This window comes from Rhinolophus sinicus, linkage group LG05 (assembly GCF_036562045.2).
Source record: "Rhinolophus sinicus isolate RSC01 linkage group LG05, ASM3656204v1, whole genome shotgun sequence".
NCBI classification, from domain to species: Eukaryota; Metazoa; Chordata; class Mammalia; order Chiroptera; family Rhinolophidae; genus Rhinolophus; species Rhinolophus sinicus.
In genome coordinates, this window is record NC_133755.1 from 114,683,607 (window position 1) to 114,703,974 (window position 20,368).

Genomic DNA, 20,368 nt, shown 5'->3' on the forward strand with positions numbered 1-20,368 from the left:
TGAAACTTGTGGTCTCTTTGATGAGACTTAAATGAGTGAGACAGACGAGAATTAGGCCACTTTTTCAGAGTTAAAAATAAGCCTTACAGAAAATATTTCTGTGGGGCTGCTTATGCTTTTTTGAGTTCATATCTTAAGTGTTCACAAAAGTGGTCTAAGAAGGCGTTACATAATAGCTGCTAGGAAACAAATCTTATTCCGTAATGTGTCAATTACAAAATAGGACTTCTTTGGATAGGGTCATTTACGTCTTCCAGGGGATTTCGTGCCTCACTGTCTCCCCCCCACCCTTAGTCTTATGTTTTTTTCTTAAAGCTCTGGCCTTGGCTCAGCTGATCCTCAGAAGCCAGCTGCTCCTCTCTCTCCTGGGATTGGCTGGACTCCTCTCAAATACCCCTCTTCTAGGTATTTGGTTTCTGACTTCATCCTATAATCCCCCTCATTTTATGACATGTAACTTTTTCCATTTCCAGAGTGTAGCCTCCTAAAGGTTTCAAATTTGTGGATGGGTTTATGGATCTGAGTTAGGTAGATTATCAGAATTGTTTTACATACCCTATCAGAATAATATGTTTGTTTTGGTGATAAGGATTATGTGTGAAATACCAGTGTTTTAACTAAGAAACACCTATATGGCTTCCAATTTATTTTTTAAAATATGTTTTAATAATAGATATCAGGTCCCCATTCCTTCTATGGATTTACATAGTGGAAGATGATTGCTGATATATATGTGAATTTGCATTTCTGAATCAGTGTACTTTTTGCTGACTTATAAAATGTGTTTGATGTGTTTTTCCCATGTGAAATTCTGCAGTGTTCCTTGCCAGAATCCAGAGAAAAATCTTTCTTATGCCAAAAAAGAAGTACTGAGGAATGAAAAGGGTTGGGGGTTTACATAAAAAGAAAATAGTGTTAAGAGACTATAAACAATTAAAATCTGTGATTCGTTAACTCTTTCAACAAGAGGAAAATGATAGATAGTTGGCTTGTTCTGATGGCAATGAAACAGAAAGAAAAAATTAGGCAAGCATCTATCTTATCATGCACAGATTCTCATTGCTGGGAATACTTTTAAAAGCTCTCTTAATAATTAAAGTGGAAAATAATAATTAAAGTGGAGAGTTTTGAAATCTTCAGTAACTCCTGATTTTTTCATGTAAAATTCCACATGATATTCATCTGTTGAGCACTTTATACTACAGTATGTACTAAAACTGTAACAGTAATTAGGGAATGTCAGCTGGATCTAATCACAAAATTGTATGTTAGACTTTGTCTGAACTTTACTGAAACTAATGATCTAAAATGTCTTGTAATTTCTTGCTTTTCTGGCATTGCCAGGCTTCTGCTGTGCCCCAGACTGATATTTGATAAATGAACTTTCCACCATCATGGTACATGGGGACTTCCTCCTGTACTCATTGTCTTATCGTATTCATCTTAGTGACTTACGGAATGTGCAGCCAATCTTCTTCAGTTTCTTGCTTTACTGGGAAGTCAATTCCCGTATTTATTGTAGGCGTCACATGAGACAAAATCTGCCTTTCTCCCTTACAGCTTACCTCTGACCTAAACCTGTATATGAAATACATTTTATCTTTGTTCTGTTTTCTTTAGGAGTTGTTTTGGTGAAAGTTTAAGAGTACACTGTAGAAAGGCATAAGTTTAGAGGGAGTAGATTCACTGGAAGTAGTTAAGAAAGAATGCATTATAAAGTGAAAAGAGAGACATGTGACTTTCAGGTTAACTAACTAAATTCCCCTTCTAAGCCATTCTCCCTCCAGTGCCATTCTCTCTAGGATGTATTTGACAAAGACTTACTGATGAGAGCCCAGGTTGAGTTGGCGAAGCTGCTCTATGTGACTCCCTGACCTATATTGATATATTCATTCATTCATTCACTCACTCACTCATTCCAGTATTTAGTAGAGTGCTTACTATAAGCCAGTCAGTGCTCATGGCATTGGGGATACAATGGCTAATAGCTTGCTTCTTGGTCATATTTGGAAGTTTTTCTGCCCCACCTCCTAAATCTACCCTGTCTTTTGAATTAATGGAAGGAACCCTAAACGCATCTGGAAATGGAAAGGTCAGAAGTCCACAGGCCTAGTGGAATTTGGCAAAAGCTGATTAGAGAAACTGGGAGACAGAATTCTCATTCCATTGACTGTGTTCGCTCAATTCTAAAAGCATTGTGTTGACAGTTTAAAATTTCTGATATGTTTAATGTACTATTATTTCATTTTTATCCCCCTCCTACTCTCCCAAGCTGTTGTGAACTTATGGTGTGTTTTATAGTTTAAGATGTCTCAGACTTGAGGAGGTGAGCTCTGCAGGCTGGAGCTTCTTGCCACAACCACAAAGTGATGGGTGTAGAGCTCTGAGGCTTCAATACCCTTCATGGTACCTGGCGATTTTCTCCTCTATCTTCATTTGTCCTATAATTTCTACTTTGAAAAATACAGAATAGGAAATATTTCTGTAGGATTAATATTAAGGCATTTTTATGTCTTACATAGTAAGTTTTATAATGTTAATTGTGGAAAACTTGAAAACTACAGAAAAGTATAAGAAATAAAATCAGACTTCCTCAGCTATAGTAAATGTATGGTTTGTATTTTTGGTGAATAACTCTAGTCTGTTATCCTCCCTCTTCCTCCCTTCTTTCCCTTCTTTCTCTTCTTCCTTATCCCCTTTCTGTATGTAAATCTATCAATATATCAATCTCTACGGACATTTTCCCCCTCAATTTCCAATTTTACTGCATTTACTCTTATGTTTTACTCTGCAGTGAACATCATATGGGAGATATTTGCCTATGCTTTTAAATATTTTCAAAAACATTTTCAATTCAATTATATAATATGTGACAATTTAATTAGTGAATCTGTATTGTTAGTAGATATTCAAGCTGGTGACAGATTTTGTTTGGGGGATTTTTTTTTTTTAAATTATAAATAATACTGTAAGATTATCTATGGGCATAAAGCTTTGTATGTATAGCTTTGCTCATTTCTTTGACATAAAGTCTTAACATCAAATCTTTGAACTTGTGTACCTGGGCCAAAGGAGGATAAATATTTGAAGGTGTTTGATACATATTAGGGAAATATTCTTCTGAATGGTTATCTATTTCAAACTTCCGCCAGCCTTATATGAGAGTGAGCTGGGACTCTACTTTAGAATTCAGGATTATAATTTAAAACAGTTTTGACAGTTCAGATAATTGGTTAGTTGATAAGAAATTTAAGTTCAGTAGGGGAAAATGATGGTAGGATAAATATGACAGATAAAAATTGCCAAAATTCTGTTTGCAGAATAGCTGTTTATGCACGCATTGCCTGGAGGAGAATCCAGGGGTTATAGGTAATGTTTCTAGATTTTTCCGAAGCCCTGTGGGGGACTTTGGTATGGTAAGGTCTGTTCTTGAATGCAAAGAAAAAGAAACCCCATTTGAACTAATACTCTATTCTAAAAAGACTTAAAATTTTATATTTTCATTTAAGAATTCAAAGACACTAAATTCCTTACTAGAGAACATTAAATGTTCATTTTAATTATTTATGATAATTATTTGTGCATAAATTGAATTAAAAAAAGGTTTCTGAAAGTTATACTGATCTTTATTCAATTAAAAAGAGAATATGTTTAGGAAGCTAATTTTTTTTCCATGAAATTTTAGGGGAAATAGAATTATCTTTACCTACCAAATGTCACATCCCTTAATTTAGCAATGCTGTCCTAAAATAAAAACAGCATATGTTTATAATGTCTCTCTCCCTCTCTTCAAAACATGAGGGAGCAGTTTAAAAAGCCTGATTCTGTTTGGTTGTAGTTCTTTGTGTGTCTTGAGTGTAATTTATATCATAGAAGCCAGTACCAATATACCTATTATCAATCATTTCTATTCACTTATAGTACAATTCTAATTAATGTTCAAACAAGTGACCCTGGGATAGTTATGATCCAGAAGAACTTTATCATTTGATCTTTTTTTTCTGTTTACTAGTGTTCAGCACAGTTTTAACACTACTAACAAATCACATACGATGACTTAAAAATCAGAACAGAGAGTTTGCTGTCTTTATTATCCAAAGAACTTTGTCCTCTTGTGCTGATCAACTATTTTTAAACTATTTTTCTTTTTTAACCTAGAATCCCACTATTCATAATTGAGTGTCAAACCCTTTTCCAACTAAAATACTTTAAATAAGTTACTTATTATTGTTATTTTTAATCAGTACTGTAATAATATAATAGTAGACCTACTTCTTTAGGGAAGGTCATCCATATCTCTGTGCTCTCTGTACACAGGGTGCTTTCCTGAAGTACTGAGAGGCAGAGAGGATACTGCTCCCCATTGCTGCTGATACAACAGATGGAGAATGAACTAGCCAAGTGAAATGTTTGCTGTGAAAGCTAAAATAAGTGGAGCTATAATTCTAATTACTTTGTCCATCTAAACAGCATCTAATCCTTGGTGTATTCTACACCTGTGAAAGGTTAAAAAAAAATGACAGCTATACTTTATTTTTGGAAGACAATTATATATATATATATATATATATATATATATATATATACATAATTTGATACATGTTCATCAGAAAAATGAGGAAAATTTAGAGAAGAATAAATAAGAAAATAAAAATCACCAATAATTTTACTGTAGATATAAATTGTATTTACATTTTTTGTACTTCCTAATTTTACATAATTTGGGATCCTCCTGTACATATAATTTCATGTCCTCACTTTTTTTCCACTCAGCATATCATAAACACTTTCCTATGCTAATAAAAATATCTCTAAAAATATAATGTTTAATGGAGAAGTAATATTCATTTGTTAACTATTTGATTGTTTCCAGTTTCAAAAAAAATCATATGATTAATATATTATACACAAATTTTTGTGTTCATCTCTGATTATAATGAAATAGCATGTGCTACCTGTTTGAATGTATACTTTTAGTGCTAAATTATAGAATACCAGATAAGTACACATTGTTATAGGTGGGAATAAGGCAGAAAAGACTTTAAGTTTTCAGTTTAATGACTGAAAACTTCCCTAACCTGGTGAAGGAAATAGACTTACAAGTCCAGGAAATGAAGAGAGTTCTAAACAACATGACTCCAAAGAGGCCCATACTAAGAAACATTGTAATTAAAATGCCAAAAGTTAAAGACAAAGAGAGAATCTCAAAAGCAACAGGACAAAAGCAATTAGCTATCTACAAGGGAGTTCCCAAAAGACTGCCAGCTGATTTCTCAACAGATACTTTGCAGGACAGAAGTGATTGGCAGGAATTATTCAAAGTGATGATAAGCAAAAACCTACACCAAAGATTACTCTACCCAGCAAGGCTATCATTTAGAATTGAAGGAGAGGTAAAGAGCTTCCCAGATAATAAAAAGCTAAAAGAGTTAATCACCACCAAACTAGTATTACACAAAATGTTAAAGGGACTTCTTTTAGAAGAACACACACACACATACACAAAAAGATAAAAAAAAGAATAATAAAATGGAAATAATTACATACCTATCAATGATTACTTTAAAAGTAAATGGATAAAATATTCCAATTAAAAGATATAAGTTGGCTGAATGGATGCGAAACAAGACCCATACATATGCTGCCTAAAAGAGACCCAGCTCAGATTCAAAGAGACATAAAAAACTACAAGTAATGGGATGGAAAAAGGTATTTCATGCAAATCAGGTAGCCATACTTATATCAGACAAAACAGACTTTAAAACAAGGGCTGTAACAACAGACAAAGAAGGGCATTTCATATTGATAAAGAGATCAATTCAACAAGAAGGCCTAACTTACATAAACACTGACACACAATGTAAGGACAGCAAAATACATATAAAGCAAATATTTTGGACATAAAGGGAGAGATTGACAGTAATACAGTCATAGTAGGGGACATTGACATCAATGAATAGATCATCCAGACAGAAAATCAACAAGGGAAGAGTGGCCTTAAATGACACAGTAGACCAAGTAGACATAATTGATGTTTTTAGGACATTTCACCCAAAAGCAGCAAAATATATTTTATCTCAAGTGCACATGGAACATTGTCCAGGTTAGAGACCACATGTTAGACCACAAAACAACTCTGAATAAATTTAAGAAGACTGAAATCATATCAAGCCTCTTCTCTGATTACAGTGGTATGAAACTAGAAATTAATTACAAGAAGAAAACTGAAATGAACACATGTAGGCTAAATAAAATGTCACTAAACAATGAATGGGTCAACAACAAAATCAACGAAGAAATCAAAAAATACCTTGAGACAAATGAAAGTGAAAACACAACAACCCCAAATCTATGGGACATAGCCAAAGCAGTTTTAAGAGGGAAATTCATGGCAATACAGGCCTACTTCAAGAAACAAGAAAAATCTCAAATAAACAATCTAAACTTACACCTAAAGGAAACTGAAAAATAATAACAAACAAAACCCAAAGGAGGTAGAAGGAAGGAAATAATAATGACCAGTGCACAAATAAATGAAATAGAGTCTAAAGAAACAACAGAAAAATCAATGAGACCAAGAGGTGGTTCATTGAAAAGATAAACAAAATTGATGAACCTTTAACCAGACTCATCAAAAGAAAAAGAGAGGACCCAAATAAATAAAATCAGAATTGAAAGAGGAGAAGTGACAACTGACAACACAGAAATACAAAAGATTAAAGAAAATACTATAAACAATTATATGCCAACAGAGTAAGAAAGAACATGGAAGAAATGAATAAATTCCTAGAAGCATACAGTCTTCTAAGACTGAATCAAAGAGAGAGAGAGAGAGAGAGAGAGAGAGAGAGAGAGAGAGAGAGAGAGAAATAGCTTGAGAAATTGAATCAGTAATCAAAAAACCTCTCAACAAACGAAAGTCCTGGACCAGGTGGCTTCACATGTGAATTTTACCAAACATTCAAAGAAGAATTAACACCTATCTTTCCCTAACTATTCCAAAAAATTCAAGAGGAGGGAAGGCTCTCAGGCTTATTTTGTGAGGCTAACATTACCCTGATTCCAAAACCAGAAAAAGACATTTCAAAAAAAGAAAATTATAGGCCAATATCCCAGATGAACATAGATGCAAAAATCTTTAACAAAATATTGGCAAAATAATTTCAATTTCAGCAATGCATTAAAAAGTCATACACCATGATCAAGTGGTATATATTCCTGGGATGCAAGGTTGGTTCAAAATTTGCAAATCAATTAACATGATAGATACACCAGATAAAAAAATGAAAGATAAAAATCATATGATCATATCAATAGATGCAGAAAAAATATTTGACAAAATCCAGCATCCATTTATGATAAAAACTCTCAGCAAAGTGGCAATAGAGGGAACGTAACTCAACAAAATAAAGGCCATATATGACATACACACAACTAATAGCATACTCAATGGTGAAAAGCTGAAGTGTTTTCTTTAAGATCAGGAACAAGACAAAGATATCCACTTTCACCACTTTTATATAACACAATATTGGATGTCCTAGCCACAACAATAAGACAAGAAAAAGAAATAATGGCATCCTAATTGGAAAGCAGGAAATAAAACTGTTATTATTTGCAGATGATATGATACTATTTATAAAGAACAATAAAGACCACCAAAAAACATTAGAACTGATAAATGAATTTAGTAAAGTAGCAGGATACAAAATTAATACTGAGAAATCAGTTTCATTTTATACACCCGTAACGAACTATCAGAAAAAGAAATTAAGAAAACAATCCCATTTACAGTTGCATCTAAAAAGATAAAACACCTAGGAATAAATTTAACCATGGACTTAAAAGACCTATACTTGGAAAACTATAAGAAATTGAAGAAAGAAAGTAAATAAGATACAAATAAATGGGAGAATATTCTGTGCTCATGGATAGGAAGAATTAACATCATTAAAATATCCATACTATCCAAGGCAAGCTACAGATTCAATGCAATCCCTATTAAAATACCAATGGTGTTTTTCACAGAACTAGAACACATTATCTTAAAATTTATATGGAACCACAAAAGACCTCAGATATCTAAAGCAATCTTGAGAAGAACAAAGTTGGAGGTATCATACTACCTGATATCAAACTATATTACAACGCTATAGTAATCAAACCAGCATGGTACTGTCATAAAAACAGACAGATAGATCAATGGAACAGAAAAGAGAACCCAGAAATAAACTCACACAACTATATGGTCAATTAATCTATGACAAAGGAGGCAAGAATATACAATGGGGTAAAGACAGTCTCTTCAATAAATGGTGTTGGGAAAACTGGACAGATAAATGCAAAAAAATAAAAATAAAAATGAAACCTTCTTACACCACATTCAAGAATAAACTCAAAGTGTATTAAAGACTTAAATGTAAGACTCAAAACCAAAAAACTCATAAAAGAAAACTAACAATGATCCTCATAATTTTTTTCTGATATATCTCATTGGGCAAGGGAAACACAAGAAAAACCAAATGGGACTATGTTATACTAAAAAGTTTTTGTACAGCAAAGGGAATCAACAAAATGGGAAGACAACCTACCGAATGGGAGAAGATAGTTTCCAATGATACATCTGATAAGGAGTTAATATTCAAAATTTATAAAGAACTCATACAACTTAACACCAAAAAAAATAAACAATGCAATTAAAAAATGGGCAGTGGACCTGAACAGACATTTCTCCAAAGAGCACATAAAGATGGCCAATAGACATATGAAAAGATGCTCAATGTCACTAATCATCAGAGAAATGCAAATTAAAACCACAATGTGATATCACCTTATACCTGTCAGCATGGCTATCATCAATAAAACAACAAACACGTGTAGATGAGGATGTGGAGAAAAGGGAACCCTCATGACCAGTTAGTGGGATTGCAAATTGGTGCAGCTGTTACGGAAAACAGTATGGAGGTTCCTCCAAAAATTAAAATTAGAAGTACCATATGACCCAGCAATCTCATTTCTGGGTATTTATCTGAAGAAATCCAAAACACTAATTCAAAAAGACATATTCACTCTTATGTTCTTTGCAGCATTATTTACGATAGCTGAGATAGGGAAGCTGTTCAAGTACCCATCAGTAGACAAATGGATAAAGAAGAGGTGGCGTATATATATAATGTGATATTATTCAACAGCTGTAAAAACAAATGAAATCTTACCATTTGCAACAACAGGGGTGAGCCTAGTGGGTATTATGCAAGTGAAGTAAGCCAGACAGAGAAAGACAAATACCGTATTTCACTTACATATGTAACCTAAATGAGCAAAACAAATGAACAAACAAAACAAAACAGACTCCATGATACAGACAGATGGATAGACTTATCAGGGTAATCACTTTGTAAGTTATATATATATATATATATATATATATATATATATATATATATAATCATTCGTTGTACACCTGAAAGTAATATATTATTGTATGTCAACTGTAATTGGAAAAAAAATTTATGAGATCTCAGTTCTACCCCAAATTTGCTGAATCATATTTGGGGTGATAGACCAGGTATTTGTGTGTATGTGTGTGTGTGTGTGTGTGTGTACATGATATTATGATAAATATATGCTATATATGCACATACACATAAGCGCATATATAACATACATATGTGCATATATATATAGAGATATAGATATAGATATAGATATAGATATAGATATAGATATAGATATATATCCCTCTAGATTCTGATGTGTGCCTCTGGTTAGAAACCACTGAAAAATTAATGTGTATTTTTTCCACCTGAAAAATTTGTCAAATTATCTGAACCTATTGTTTTGAATCTTCATACATTTAATATTCCTGTGCATGCATTTTTCTTTTGCATATTTTTGTTCATATTGTTTTCAGTTCCTGAGAATTTTTTTCTGTTACTTGGTGTCAAGTTGTATTGTAAACATATTAATTAGTGATACTCTGCAAAATCAATTTTGAACAAATGAAATGCACTGCAGAAGTTAAAAGGAATTTGTTATTTTTTTTCTTATTGAACTATATAGGGAAAAAAGCCAAGATGGATAATCAAGCATGGTACTTGAGAACCTCAAAGCTGGCTCTGGCCTTGGCAATTATCCGCTCAAAACCAGCAGACAAAAGCAGCAGAGAATACACAGAGCACCTTGCATTGGTGGTGTCTGGGCAGGAGTCGAAGTGGAAATCAAAAGTTGAAGCCTTAGAAGCTGAAGTTCTGCAATTACGTCAAAAACTTCTTCTGAGCAAGATTTGTTCTGGATTATTTAAGAGTGGTGAGTATATGAAATTGCCTTTTGGTAGTGTACCCATCTGTTATAGTTCAGCTTCATAATAATAATAATAATAATAATTATTATTATTAGAGTTTTAAAGGAGCAAAACTTCATTTTTTAATTTTTTTATTTTTTTTATTTTTTAATTTTTTATTAGTTTACTAATCAGCTTCATAATTATTTAGACATTGTTTAGTTTCCTAAAATTAGACTTCTTCTTCTTTTTGCCCTGTAGAGATTTTTTCACTTCTAGCCATTTATTAGAAGTTTTTTGTTACTTCATAATGAATGGGACTACATTAGATGTATTTTATATTGCTTTTTTATTAAATAATTCATCTAGCAGTCATATATATATATATACATATATGTATATATATATACACGTGTATATATGTGTGTGTGTGTATATATATATATATATATATATATATATATATATATATATATATATATAATATATATAATATATATATATCAAGTACCAACTGTGGAACAGGCATGCAGTGGGTGGTGTGGACCCAAAAACACATGAGAGGAGGGCTGTCCTTGCCATTAAGTACCTTTCTTTCCAGCAGGGAAAATGACCTATAAATAATCAACCCAGTTGTGATAAATGTGATAATAGAGGTAGTAAGAAAGTGCAGAGGGGAAGCTATTCATTCTGCCTGGGTTCTTGAGAGGCTTCTCAGGTCTGGCCCTCAAGGGTCTGGCTACTAGTCGTTGAGATGGTCACAGAGCGGCAGGAGGCAGGAGATGAGCAAAGGCACAGTGGTGGAGTGTACATGTCCATTCAGGATACTGCCACCAGCATTACATTTCAGTGACCAGAACACCGTAACGTAGAGATGTGGTGGGGGAGAAAGGAAGAGGTGAGTTGAGACCATGTTCCTTGAGTGTCAGCCTAAGGACTATTTTACTGTTCTCCCTATCAGTATGTTGACCATACAATTTATGGTCTCTGTAGGGCCCTTTGAGAGTGAAAGGAAGGGAGTATTAATAATTACACTAGCACAACAGGCACAAACCAGGACTCACTTGAACACACTGCACATGCGGTCACCTCATTCATCAGGAGCCAACAACTTCATTGATGCAGACAACTGAGCCTCATATTGGGATTGGGAAGCGTAATTCTGGTGATTTTTTTCAGAAATGTAAATCAGATCACATTACCTCTTTGAGGAAAACCTTTCCCTGGCTTCCAGTTCTTTCTAACATTAGATCCAGATTAATGATCATGGCCCATAATGCTGTAGGTGATTTCACCTCTCCTCACTTCATCTCGTACAACCTCCCTGTCGTAGACTTAGTTCCAATCAGCATGGGCCTCCTTCTAGTCCTTGAAGCCTCGTCTTGCCTGGGGACCTTGTTATGCTCTTATCTTTGACTCTCTTTGTAGCTTCCCTTCCTAGACGTCTTATCCTAAACGACCCCTCCTCAGTGTCCATTCTATATACAATAGCACCTCCTATCAGTTACTCTTTACCCAAACACTCCCGGCGGATTATCTATTTGTTTGTTTGCTAGGTTGTTGCCTAATCTCCTGAACTAGAGTCTAAATTCACAGTGTGTCTTTGCCTTGCTCAGCACTCTACTAAATGCCCACTCAAAAGCCTAGTACTCAATAAATATTTGTCAAATGGAAGTGGAGCATAGAGGATGTTTTGGCTATAGCAGTGATTGGAGGCAAGGAGACAAGTTTTAAAAGCATTTACTGAAGCCAGTATGAAGAATGATGAGTTGAACTAGATCAATGCTAGTGAGAAGTAGGTCACACAGGTAGGAATGATTTCAGACTAGACACTTCGGACACTTGTGAATGATTTCAGACAGTGGTTAAGGGAGATAGAGGCATGTAGGAAAATTGAGGTTTCCAATCCTGGTTACTGAATTGATTGTGATGCTTTGAATCCAGACAGTAAACACAGAAATAAGCTCATAGGATAAAAGGTTGAGCCCAGGTTTGTCTGAGTATAGGCTGATCCCTGACGATACAGGGATTACTTAGAAAGAAGGCAGAAGTAGGGTCCTGAAACTCACAGGGGGTGAGCAGGCTGGAAATATAGACACGGAATTAGAATTCGCTGGTATTTAAGTGATAGTTGATGTTGTAGCTGTAGGTGAGACTCACAGGGAGAATAGAGCTGGAGGGTGGGGGTACCGTGGGTCCAACATTCCCGGAGTGGGCAGAGGAAAAGGAGCCACTGACAAGAATGTGACTATTACATTAGGAGTGTGCAGATGTAGTGCACACGTGACTGCTGTGGGTAATAAGGTACTCACTAACTTTAGTCCTGGGGATTATGGGAAAAATTGCTAATCTAATACCCAGATGTTACTAAAATCTCAGTGTTGTGTCAACGAAAATAGTGTTATATGATTTATAGCTGCATTTTAGTCTCTCTAGATTATTTCTAGGTAACTCAGTCAATGGCAAACATAATCACTTTTCTTATTTTTTTGTGTGTGAAATTATATGATTAACATAATGGCACACATGTGAAAATTTCCAGTGATCTTAAAGTGTGACTATCACAAACATCCGTGGCATCAAAACTGTTGTTTACCAGGAGGGATCTATTTATAGCACTGGTAAAGTGATATGTGTTATTTATTTGGAACATGAGCGTGCCTAATAGTGAGAGCCTAGGGGAGGACTTCCCCTGACACTGAAAATTTTCACTTGCAATGCCTGTGAGAGAAATTTTCAAACATCACGTAACGAAAATCAGTTTTACTCGCAGTAGGCATTGCAGGTAAAGCGTTTCATTGCAGATGTTGGAAGTAATCTGTCTCTCCATCTGTTAGCTTAAGCTTGAAGAATGAGGAATAAATGGCTAGATTCAGATAAACAGAGCAACTATTAAAGGGGAAAGAAAGAAAAAAAAACCTACGGGGGTATTAGATTGATAGGGAGATTACAGAGGAATGCAGCTGTTATTGAAAGATGTGTAATTTGAAAGACTGACATGACATGCCTTGTGTGAAGAAAATCCCATACCTGAAAATAAAAACTATACTATGGATGTATTTATACTATTAAATATTTATTTCTGGAATTTTCAGGGTTGCTCTACAGGTGCAATTGTTCTTGAGTGTTTAGAGACAGCAGGCCCTCAATCAGTGTTCAGTGGAAAACTTCTTGACAGATTGAGCGGCTGGGGAACTTAATTTACAGCATCAACTACCCATGGAAGCAACTGAGCAACCCAGAATTAAATAAAGCAGAGCTGAAATGGCAAAGTAAACACATAAAGAAGTATTATATAAGTTTTACAGCAGTTTAGGAACTCAGCTACTTCTTTGATTTATGTTTCTACAGCTTCTTAAACAGAAATACACTTCTTAATTTTAATTATTAAAGGACTAGAATTTGCTCTTAGAATTATGCCACATGTTTATTTTACTTAAATGCTCCTTAGCAGTGGGAGGGAGGGAGGGAGGGAGGGAAGAAGGAAGGAAGGTCAGCAGGCAGGAAGGGAGGGAAGATCAAAGAAGCCCAGATATCCAGTGACACATTTCTTAAAACCATTTTGGTGCCGCGTGGCAGTCACAGTTAGTTGTCTACTCTGTATCCTGCTTTCTTCTTCCTTACTAAAGCACTCCACTTTTCTTTTGGCAGTAATGTGCTCATGCCCAGTGGGTGAATCTACGAAAGGAGTAAACTTGTTTTGCCAATATTGTTCTAAGGTTGGGCAGGAGCCAATGAAAGGGGAAAAGCAATTTTCTGGGCATTTGATAAAGATTTGTTTCTTTGTAGAAAGAGACTGAGGCTCATGAAAGAGAACAATTAGAAATCCTTTTTTTTTTTTTTTTTTGATCTAAAACACTTGTTTCACTACTATTTGGACATATGATGCCTGGAACTGTGGTAGCCGTTTTGCAACTGTGAGACGATACTGAAAAATTAATGCCAGCATGCTAAGTACGGTGATGTAGTACCATATTTCCCTGAAAATAAGACTGTGTCTTATGTTAATTTTTTGCTCCAAAAGACCCATTAGGGCTTATTTTCAGGGGATGTCTTATTTTTTTCATGCACAACAATCTACATTTATCCATGTATAACAATCTACATTTATTCATTTACTCATGTATAAAAACCTACATTTATTCAAATACAGTCATGTGATCTTCTTCTGGAACATCGTCATAACTCTTCAAATACTGAATTCTGACTTGAATTAATTGTGATTCCATTTCCTGTAGAACCATTGGGCACAATCTCTCATGTCCAGCAATAGAGCTCTCCTTAAATGAGCACTTCTTGTCTATGTAGCCTGCTCGTAGTGCATTGGCAACACAGCTGTCAGTGATTTTATCCCATGAATTCTTCACCCAAGTCATGACTCTTGCAGGCCAGGCTTCACAAAGTATCCACGCTGATTTCTCTCCATTCTATTTTCAATGTAGTCATTGATTTCCATGCACAAATCATCCTTGAATGACTTGTTTATTGCAATATCAAGAGTCTGGAGATAGGTAGTCATTCCTGCGGGAATCATTATTAGATCTATTCTTTTCTGTGCAAGGAAGTTCTTCATGTCTTTAGAGCGGTGAGTGCTGGCTGAATCCCAGACTAGCAGACCTCTTTGGCCACCTCACAAAACAAATGACAGCATTAAATCGACCCACTTCCTTATAACTGCTTGTGTGCACCAGGCTTTTTTGGTTTCAAGAACATAAATGCCTGAAACACGTCCAACCTTATCTTTCTTGCTCTTAGTGATGATTAGAGATGGGGCTCTCTTTCCATCCAGACAAATTGCCAAAATACAGGTAACATGTGCACTTTCATAACCAGTGGAGGAATATACATTAACGAGGTACCCCTCTGATCAACTGTCATTTGAGATCTTTGGCCCATAAACACTGCAGTTTCATCCATAGCAATCATGTTGGAGAGTTGGTATTTAGAAAAGTCGATGCCATCACCAAAGACTTGAATGCAAGTGCACGTTTAATAACTTCAGCATCTTCCAGCTTGAACAGTGATGTCGATCTTCTTAGAGACAGTTCATATCACTGAAGGAAGCCATCCAACCAGTGTTGTGATGCTTTGAATTCTTCTGGGGATAGTTCTTAACTGTGGTGCCATTGCAAGGGCAAATGCCCTGCACAGAACCAAAGCCTTTGCTCTCCTGTCAGCAGTGCATTCATAGATGATGTCTTCCAACTCAGGAAATAACAGTTGTCGATCTGATCCATACTCGTGTTTCTTAGCATTTCCCTCATTCACCTGTTGACTGAGGTTATCATACTCTGTTCGCCATCTTCGGACCATTCAGAGAACCCAATTCTTCTCTTTTCAGAAAGACGTAAGATTCATGCCCTGAGAGTCCTCCATGATTCCTTCCATGTACTCAATGGAATAGTTCTTTCTTTTTGCACTCATCTTGTCTGGGGATCAAAATATCATTCCCTTTAAATCAACCATTAAATCAAGTGTTAATTGAAGACTTACGAGACAGGAGTGGCAACAAAAATGTTGACAGTTAAGAATGATGGTCCACACAAAAGCTACGAAAAATTGCAGGCACCAAAATTCAGAAAACATTTCTTTATTTCACACGAGTGCATTAAGTATGTCTGTTACAACACACAACATATTGAAATATGAAGAACATATTAGACACAACCACGTCCGTTTGTTATTAAGTGTGCACGTCATTCATGTGTTGTGTCTGTACTCCGATTGGTTATTCAGCAATAAGTCTCAAGTTCATCTGTTTACATAGGCATTTACCTCTCATCCAAAGGTGCTTGCTTGGGTATTTAAAAATAATTATAATTTATATTATCATTTATTTTAAGTATTAATGTCAATGTTATTTATTTATATCTAATTATATATTAATATTATTATTTTATAATTCAATATGTCCGCCGTGTGTTGCAATGGACATACTAAATATATCTGTCTGGCTGACGATCTTAACTGGGGCTTATTTTGGGGATAGGGCTTATATTACGAGCATCCTGAAAAATCATGCTAGGGCTTATTTTCTGGTTAGGTCTTATTTTGGGGGAAATATGGTAGGATAAAAAGAACCAGGGTCCTTCTCAACATTGCTGAGAAGTCAAAGCAACTCTAGGGTTACTTTATTAGAAATTTTTTAAAAAGGTAAAACACAGATTGTAATCCATGTATTCGCTTCCTTGTATCTGAGCACATCCTGAATATATTATAGAGCAGGAAAAGGGTGGGAGTCATGAATAAATTAGAGCAGCATTACTTTTCCTCCAAAGAATCTTCTTGATCTATAGGAGAGAAGAATGAGAGAAAAAAACTATGTTCTTTAATCTAGAACAGCTTCTTAAAGATAGCTTCATAATATTGGTAAGGATTTCATCCAGGTCTAAGTAGGTGGGTGAGTGAGATCCAGAGAACAGAGACTGGCCAGGAAAGTGTTAGTGGCTATTCTGAAGGGGACATGGTGAAAGGAGCACGGTCTTGTTAGTGGGATATATGGTGTAGAACTTCAATGAGCAAATTCAGAATTAAAATTTGAGCATGTGTGTATGGGTGTGGGTGTGTGTGTGTGAAGGGGAATCTGGACAGTTGCTATTATACAGCAGTTTGGTAATCACAGGAGGGAAGTAAATGGATGGAGTGTGTAGGGTATATGCTTTTGCCCCCACAATTTCACATGCTCAGTTTCTTCATAAGTGATACATAGGCTACTGGATGAGCAACTGGCTAGAGTGAAAAAGTAAGAGAATCAAACCAAACTAATTCATTGATTTACATGTTTATTTGGTAATGTTCATTGAATACAGAGTTCATGTATAGAGAGAGTGTTTGGGGTGGGTGGTGATGGTGTGCAGAGCAGCACGATTAATTTAGGTTGAATTTAAGTCAGCTCTTCTCTGTTTAGGGTCCTGTGAAACAACCGCCCAGCCAGGTGGCCTTAGGAGCTTCCCTGCCCTTCTAGCTGACAGAGCTTAAGCTTGTCTACCTCCCTTCCTATTGTCCCCCTTGACTGCTCCATACCCTGAGTATTGAATCTGTAGTGTTCCATTGCCTGCCCCAGACCCTGCTTCTCCTCTGTGTAACTCTGGATTTAGGAAAAGGTTTGTAGCTAGACTGGTGTTGACCAGGGGTCAGAACAGCGGCTGGATATCCCAACTGCCAGTGTGCACCCTGCCAGACCCAGTCTGGACCTTGCCTTTGTCTCTTGATGGCTACGTTTCTGGTCCAGGCCACTCAGCCTCTGTCCTATCTCTTTGTTCTTCTCACCTTGTCCCAGACCATGTCCTGAGGAGACATTGCAATAACTGACTGACACTCCATTTGTGGATCTCAGCATTTATATGTTGGGGCATTCACAGTTTTACAGATGCTGAAATAGTACAGAAAATGAATGCATAAGCTCTTCTAAAATAGATTGTTAAACATAATGAAGGAAATTTGCTTAAAATTCCTTTTGACTTAAAACACACATGTGTAATGTACATATACATCCAAGAATGTGCCTTTAATTTAATATTGATTCTAATGAAAGATTCCTAAATAACTTAAAGTAAATTGATCATTACACATTAGACATATTTTACTCATTATATAAAAATCGAATTAATCTTTTGATATTAGAGATCATTAGCATACAAAGAAATTAAAGTTAAAGTTAACAAAGCTCAGAATATTAAATGGCTTTAGTAGTGACAAGGCAATAATTTAGAAATGTAATCATCTTAGTTATCATACCAGGAGCTGACTCTGGTAGGAATGGAGGTAGGGAGTAAGAAGGGCCAAAAAATACTGGTGTAGGTACTGGGCCTGAAAGAATCCCAGCGCTTCAGAGGCTGGGCTTAGGTGAGGGCAGCTGAGTATCCTACAGTATGCGGTGTCCCAAATGGAAATCATCAGTCTCCCGACACCTCTTCCTTGTACCAGGCTCTGAATGTCACTGCATGATATCACCATCTCCTTTGCCCAGGCTGGGTTCCAGCACAGAAGGTATCGTGAATGCCCAGGTTATCCCCTATGTCGGTTTATTGTACTTTTTGTGTATCTCTGGATTCTCTCCTCTTCTCTCCATTTCCAGTGCCACTTCCTTGGTCTTGCTTGATTTATCCCAGTTGGACTTAATGTTTATAGTTGTAGCGTTGCTGCTTTCAATTCTAGATTGCAGCCCAGTCCCACGTCTTCTCATTTACTTTAGGATAAACCCAGAATCATTAAAATGGTCTACAGCATTCTCCAGCCCGGCCTCTCTAGCCCGACCTCTCACCACGTGTGTCCTCCACATTCTGCGCTGCTACACATGGAATTTTTTTTCACTTACTTGAATCCACCTTATTCTCTTTCAGTTCTAGGCTTTTACACATGTGATTTCTCTCTGTAGGATATGTTCTTCCTCTCCTTTTTGTCTGACTGTACACTATTTTTTTTTTCTAATGTAGTTTTAATGTCCCTTCTGCCTCAGCTGACAGCCTCCCTAGACTATATCATTAGATTCTCCTGCTGGGGGGCCTCATACTGTCCTCTACTTTTCACAGCATTTGTGAGCTTAATTTGCATTGTTTAAGCAGCCTGTCTACCTCGTAGGACAAACTCCATGCTTACAAGACTCTGTCTTTTCTGATCACTATTGTATTCCTAGGGTGAGCACAGAGCCTGGCACTGGATGGGGGGGGGGGGCAGGCTTAGGGATATTTGTCAAATGAGTAAGTGTAGACATGGTGTATGTGAGTGTTAATACTCTGAACAAAATGACCGTGTAGATCTGTTGTTTCTGGACATCTACAAACCTCTGTATTGATGGGAAGGGGATCCAGAGAGCAAGATCCAGCATCCTAGGGAAGGGGACCCACTAAGGTAGGGTGAGTTTCAAGGAGCCACGTACACACACAGAGGTTTAATCAGAACGGAATAAATGAAGAGTGACAGTGTTGACTTCCGATCTTTGGAACAAAAGCTAAAGCTATTCAAAATGCTTCTGCATTCCTAGGTCTTTGCTCAATGTGATTAAAAAAAAAAAAAAAAATAGTTGAACCTGTAGCAAGTTTTAATCTAGCCCTTATATTTAGGATTATATTTATTTTTGCAGGTTTTGTCTGTGTTTTATAAATGCCCCGCTGTTTCTCTGTTTTTGAATTTTAAGATTCTGTTAGATATCTAAAGGTACCTTGAGGTTTCTGGACTTAATATTTGGATCTTAGACAGCCTGAAATTTATATTTTAGAATAAATTCAATGTGCAGTGAATAGAATCAAGGTAGATAGCTCTAGATTATAGTTTATACTGGGAAAATTAAAGGAATAATATCAATTCCATCATCAGAACAAAAAGGAAATCAGATAAAAAGGGTAAATGGAAGTAGGTTTGAGACTCTGCATTTCTGATAAGCTCCAAGGTGCTGTCCCTCCTGCTGATCTAAAGACCACAGTTTGAGTAGCAAGGGACTGTGGACTATTTGGGGGAGGGGAGGTTGTCTCCTAAGGGAAGGGGAAAAGGGTGGTAGTTGGAAAGGGTGCGAGGTGAAGGGAAAGTTCTTTTGTTGTTAAGATGGAAAGAGATCAGCACACTGGTACTTTCGTGGGAAGGAATTCACAGAGATAGGAAAGTGGAAAATACGAAAGGAAGAGCATTATGCTTTCTTATAAAGGAATCATCGGTGGCTTGGGGCCTGAAACCCAGAAGAAATACAGAGCATACATGGAGAGACTGGCCCTGGACCTCAAGAAGGCACCACCATCTCTTCTGAGACTCTGCTGAGGTAGCAGTAGGTGCCCTTTTATTCATGGTTTTGCCGAGTTCATTTCTTGTAGCTCTTCAAAGAGTTCTCCTTTAAAGTTCATTTTTTCCCCACCCACTCCTCCCCCAGTGCCCATTATTCCTAAATCTGTCTTCTGGTCCTATTAATTCTTTTTTCAAACTGCCTTTAGATTTTCATTCTTGCATTGTTTTCTCTGCTGCTTCAACTCTTGTCTAGGAAGTCAGTCCCACCTCTTGTGTTTGTTGTAGTAAAAGAAATGAGGAAACAGAATTAAGGAACTTGCTTAAAGTTAAATGGTAAGTCAATGGAGTATAGTTCCTCTAGGATCCCAGCGT

The 20,368-nt window shown here is 36.2% G+C and overlaps 1 protein-coding gene across 2 annotated transcripts in view; it reads left to right on the plus strand.

The window, feature by feature from the left end:
• MEI4 (meiotic double-stranded break formation protein 4) overlaps positions 1-20,368 on the plus strand; it is a 183,001-nt gene that overhangs the window by 25,179 nt on the left and 137,454 nt on the right. For both annotated transcript variants that reach the window (XM_019729687.2, XM_019729690.2), the window contains exon 2: positions 10,063-10,308. In XM_019729687.2, the coding sequence (XP_019585246.2) occupies positions 10,077-10,308 (232 nt within the window). In that variant the 5' untranslated portion in view covers positions 10,063-10,076. The remainder of the gene's footprint in view (positions 1-10,062; positions 10,309-20,368) is intronic.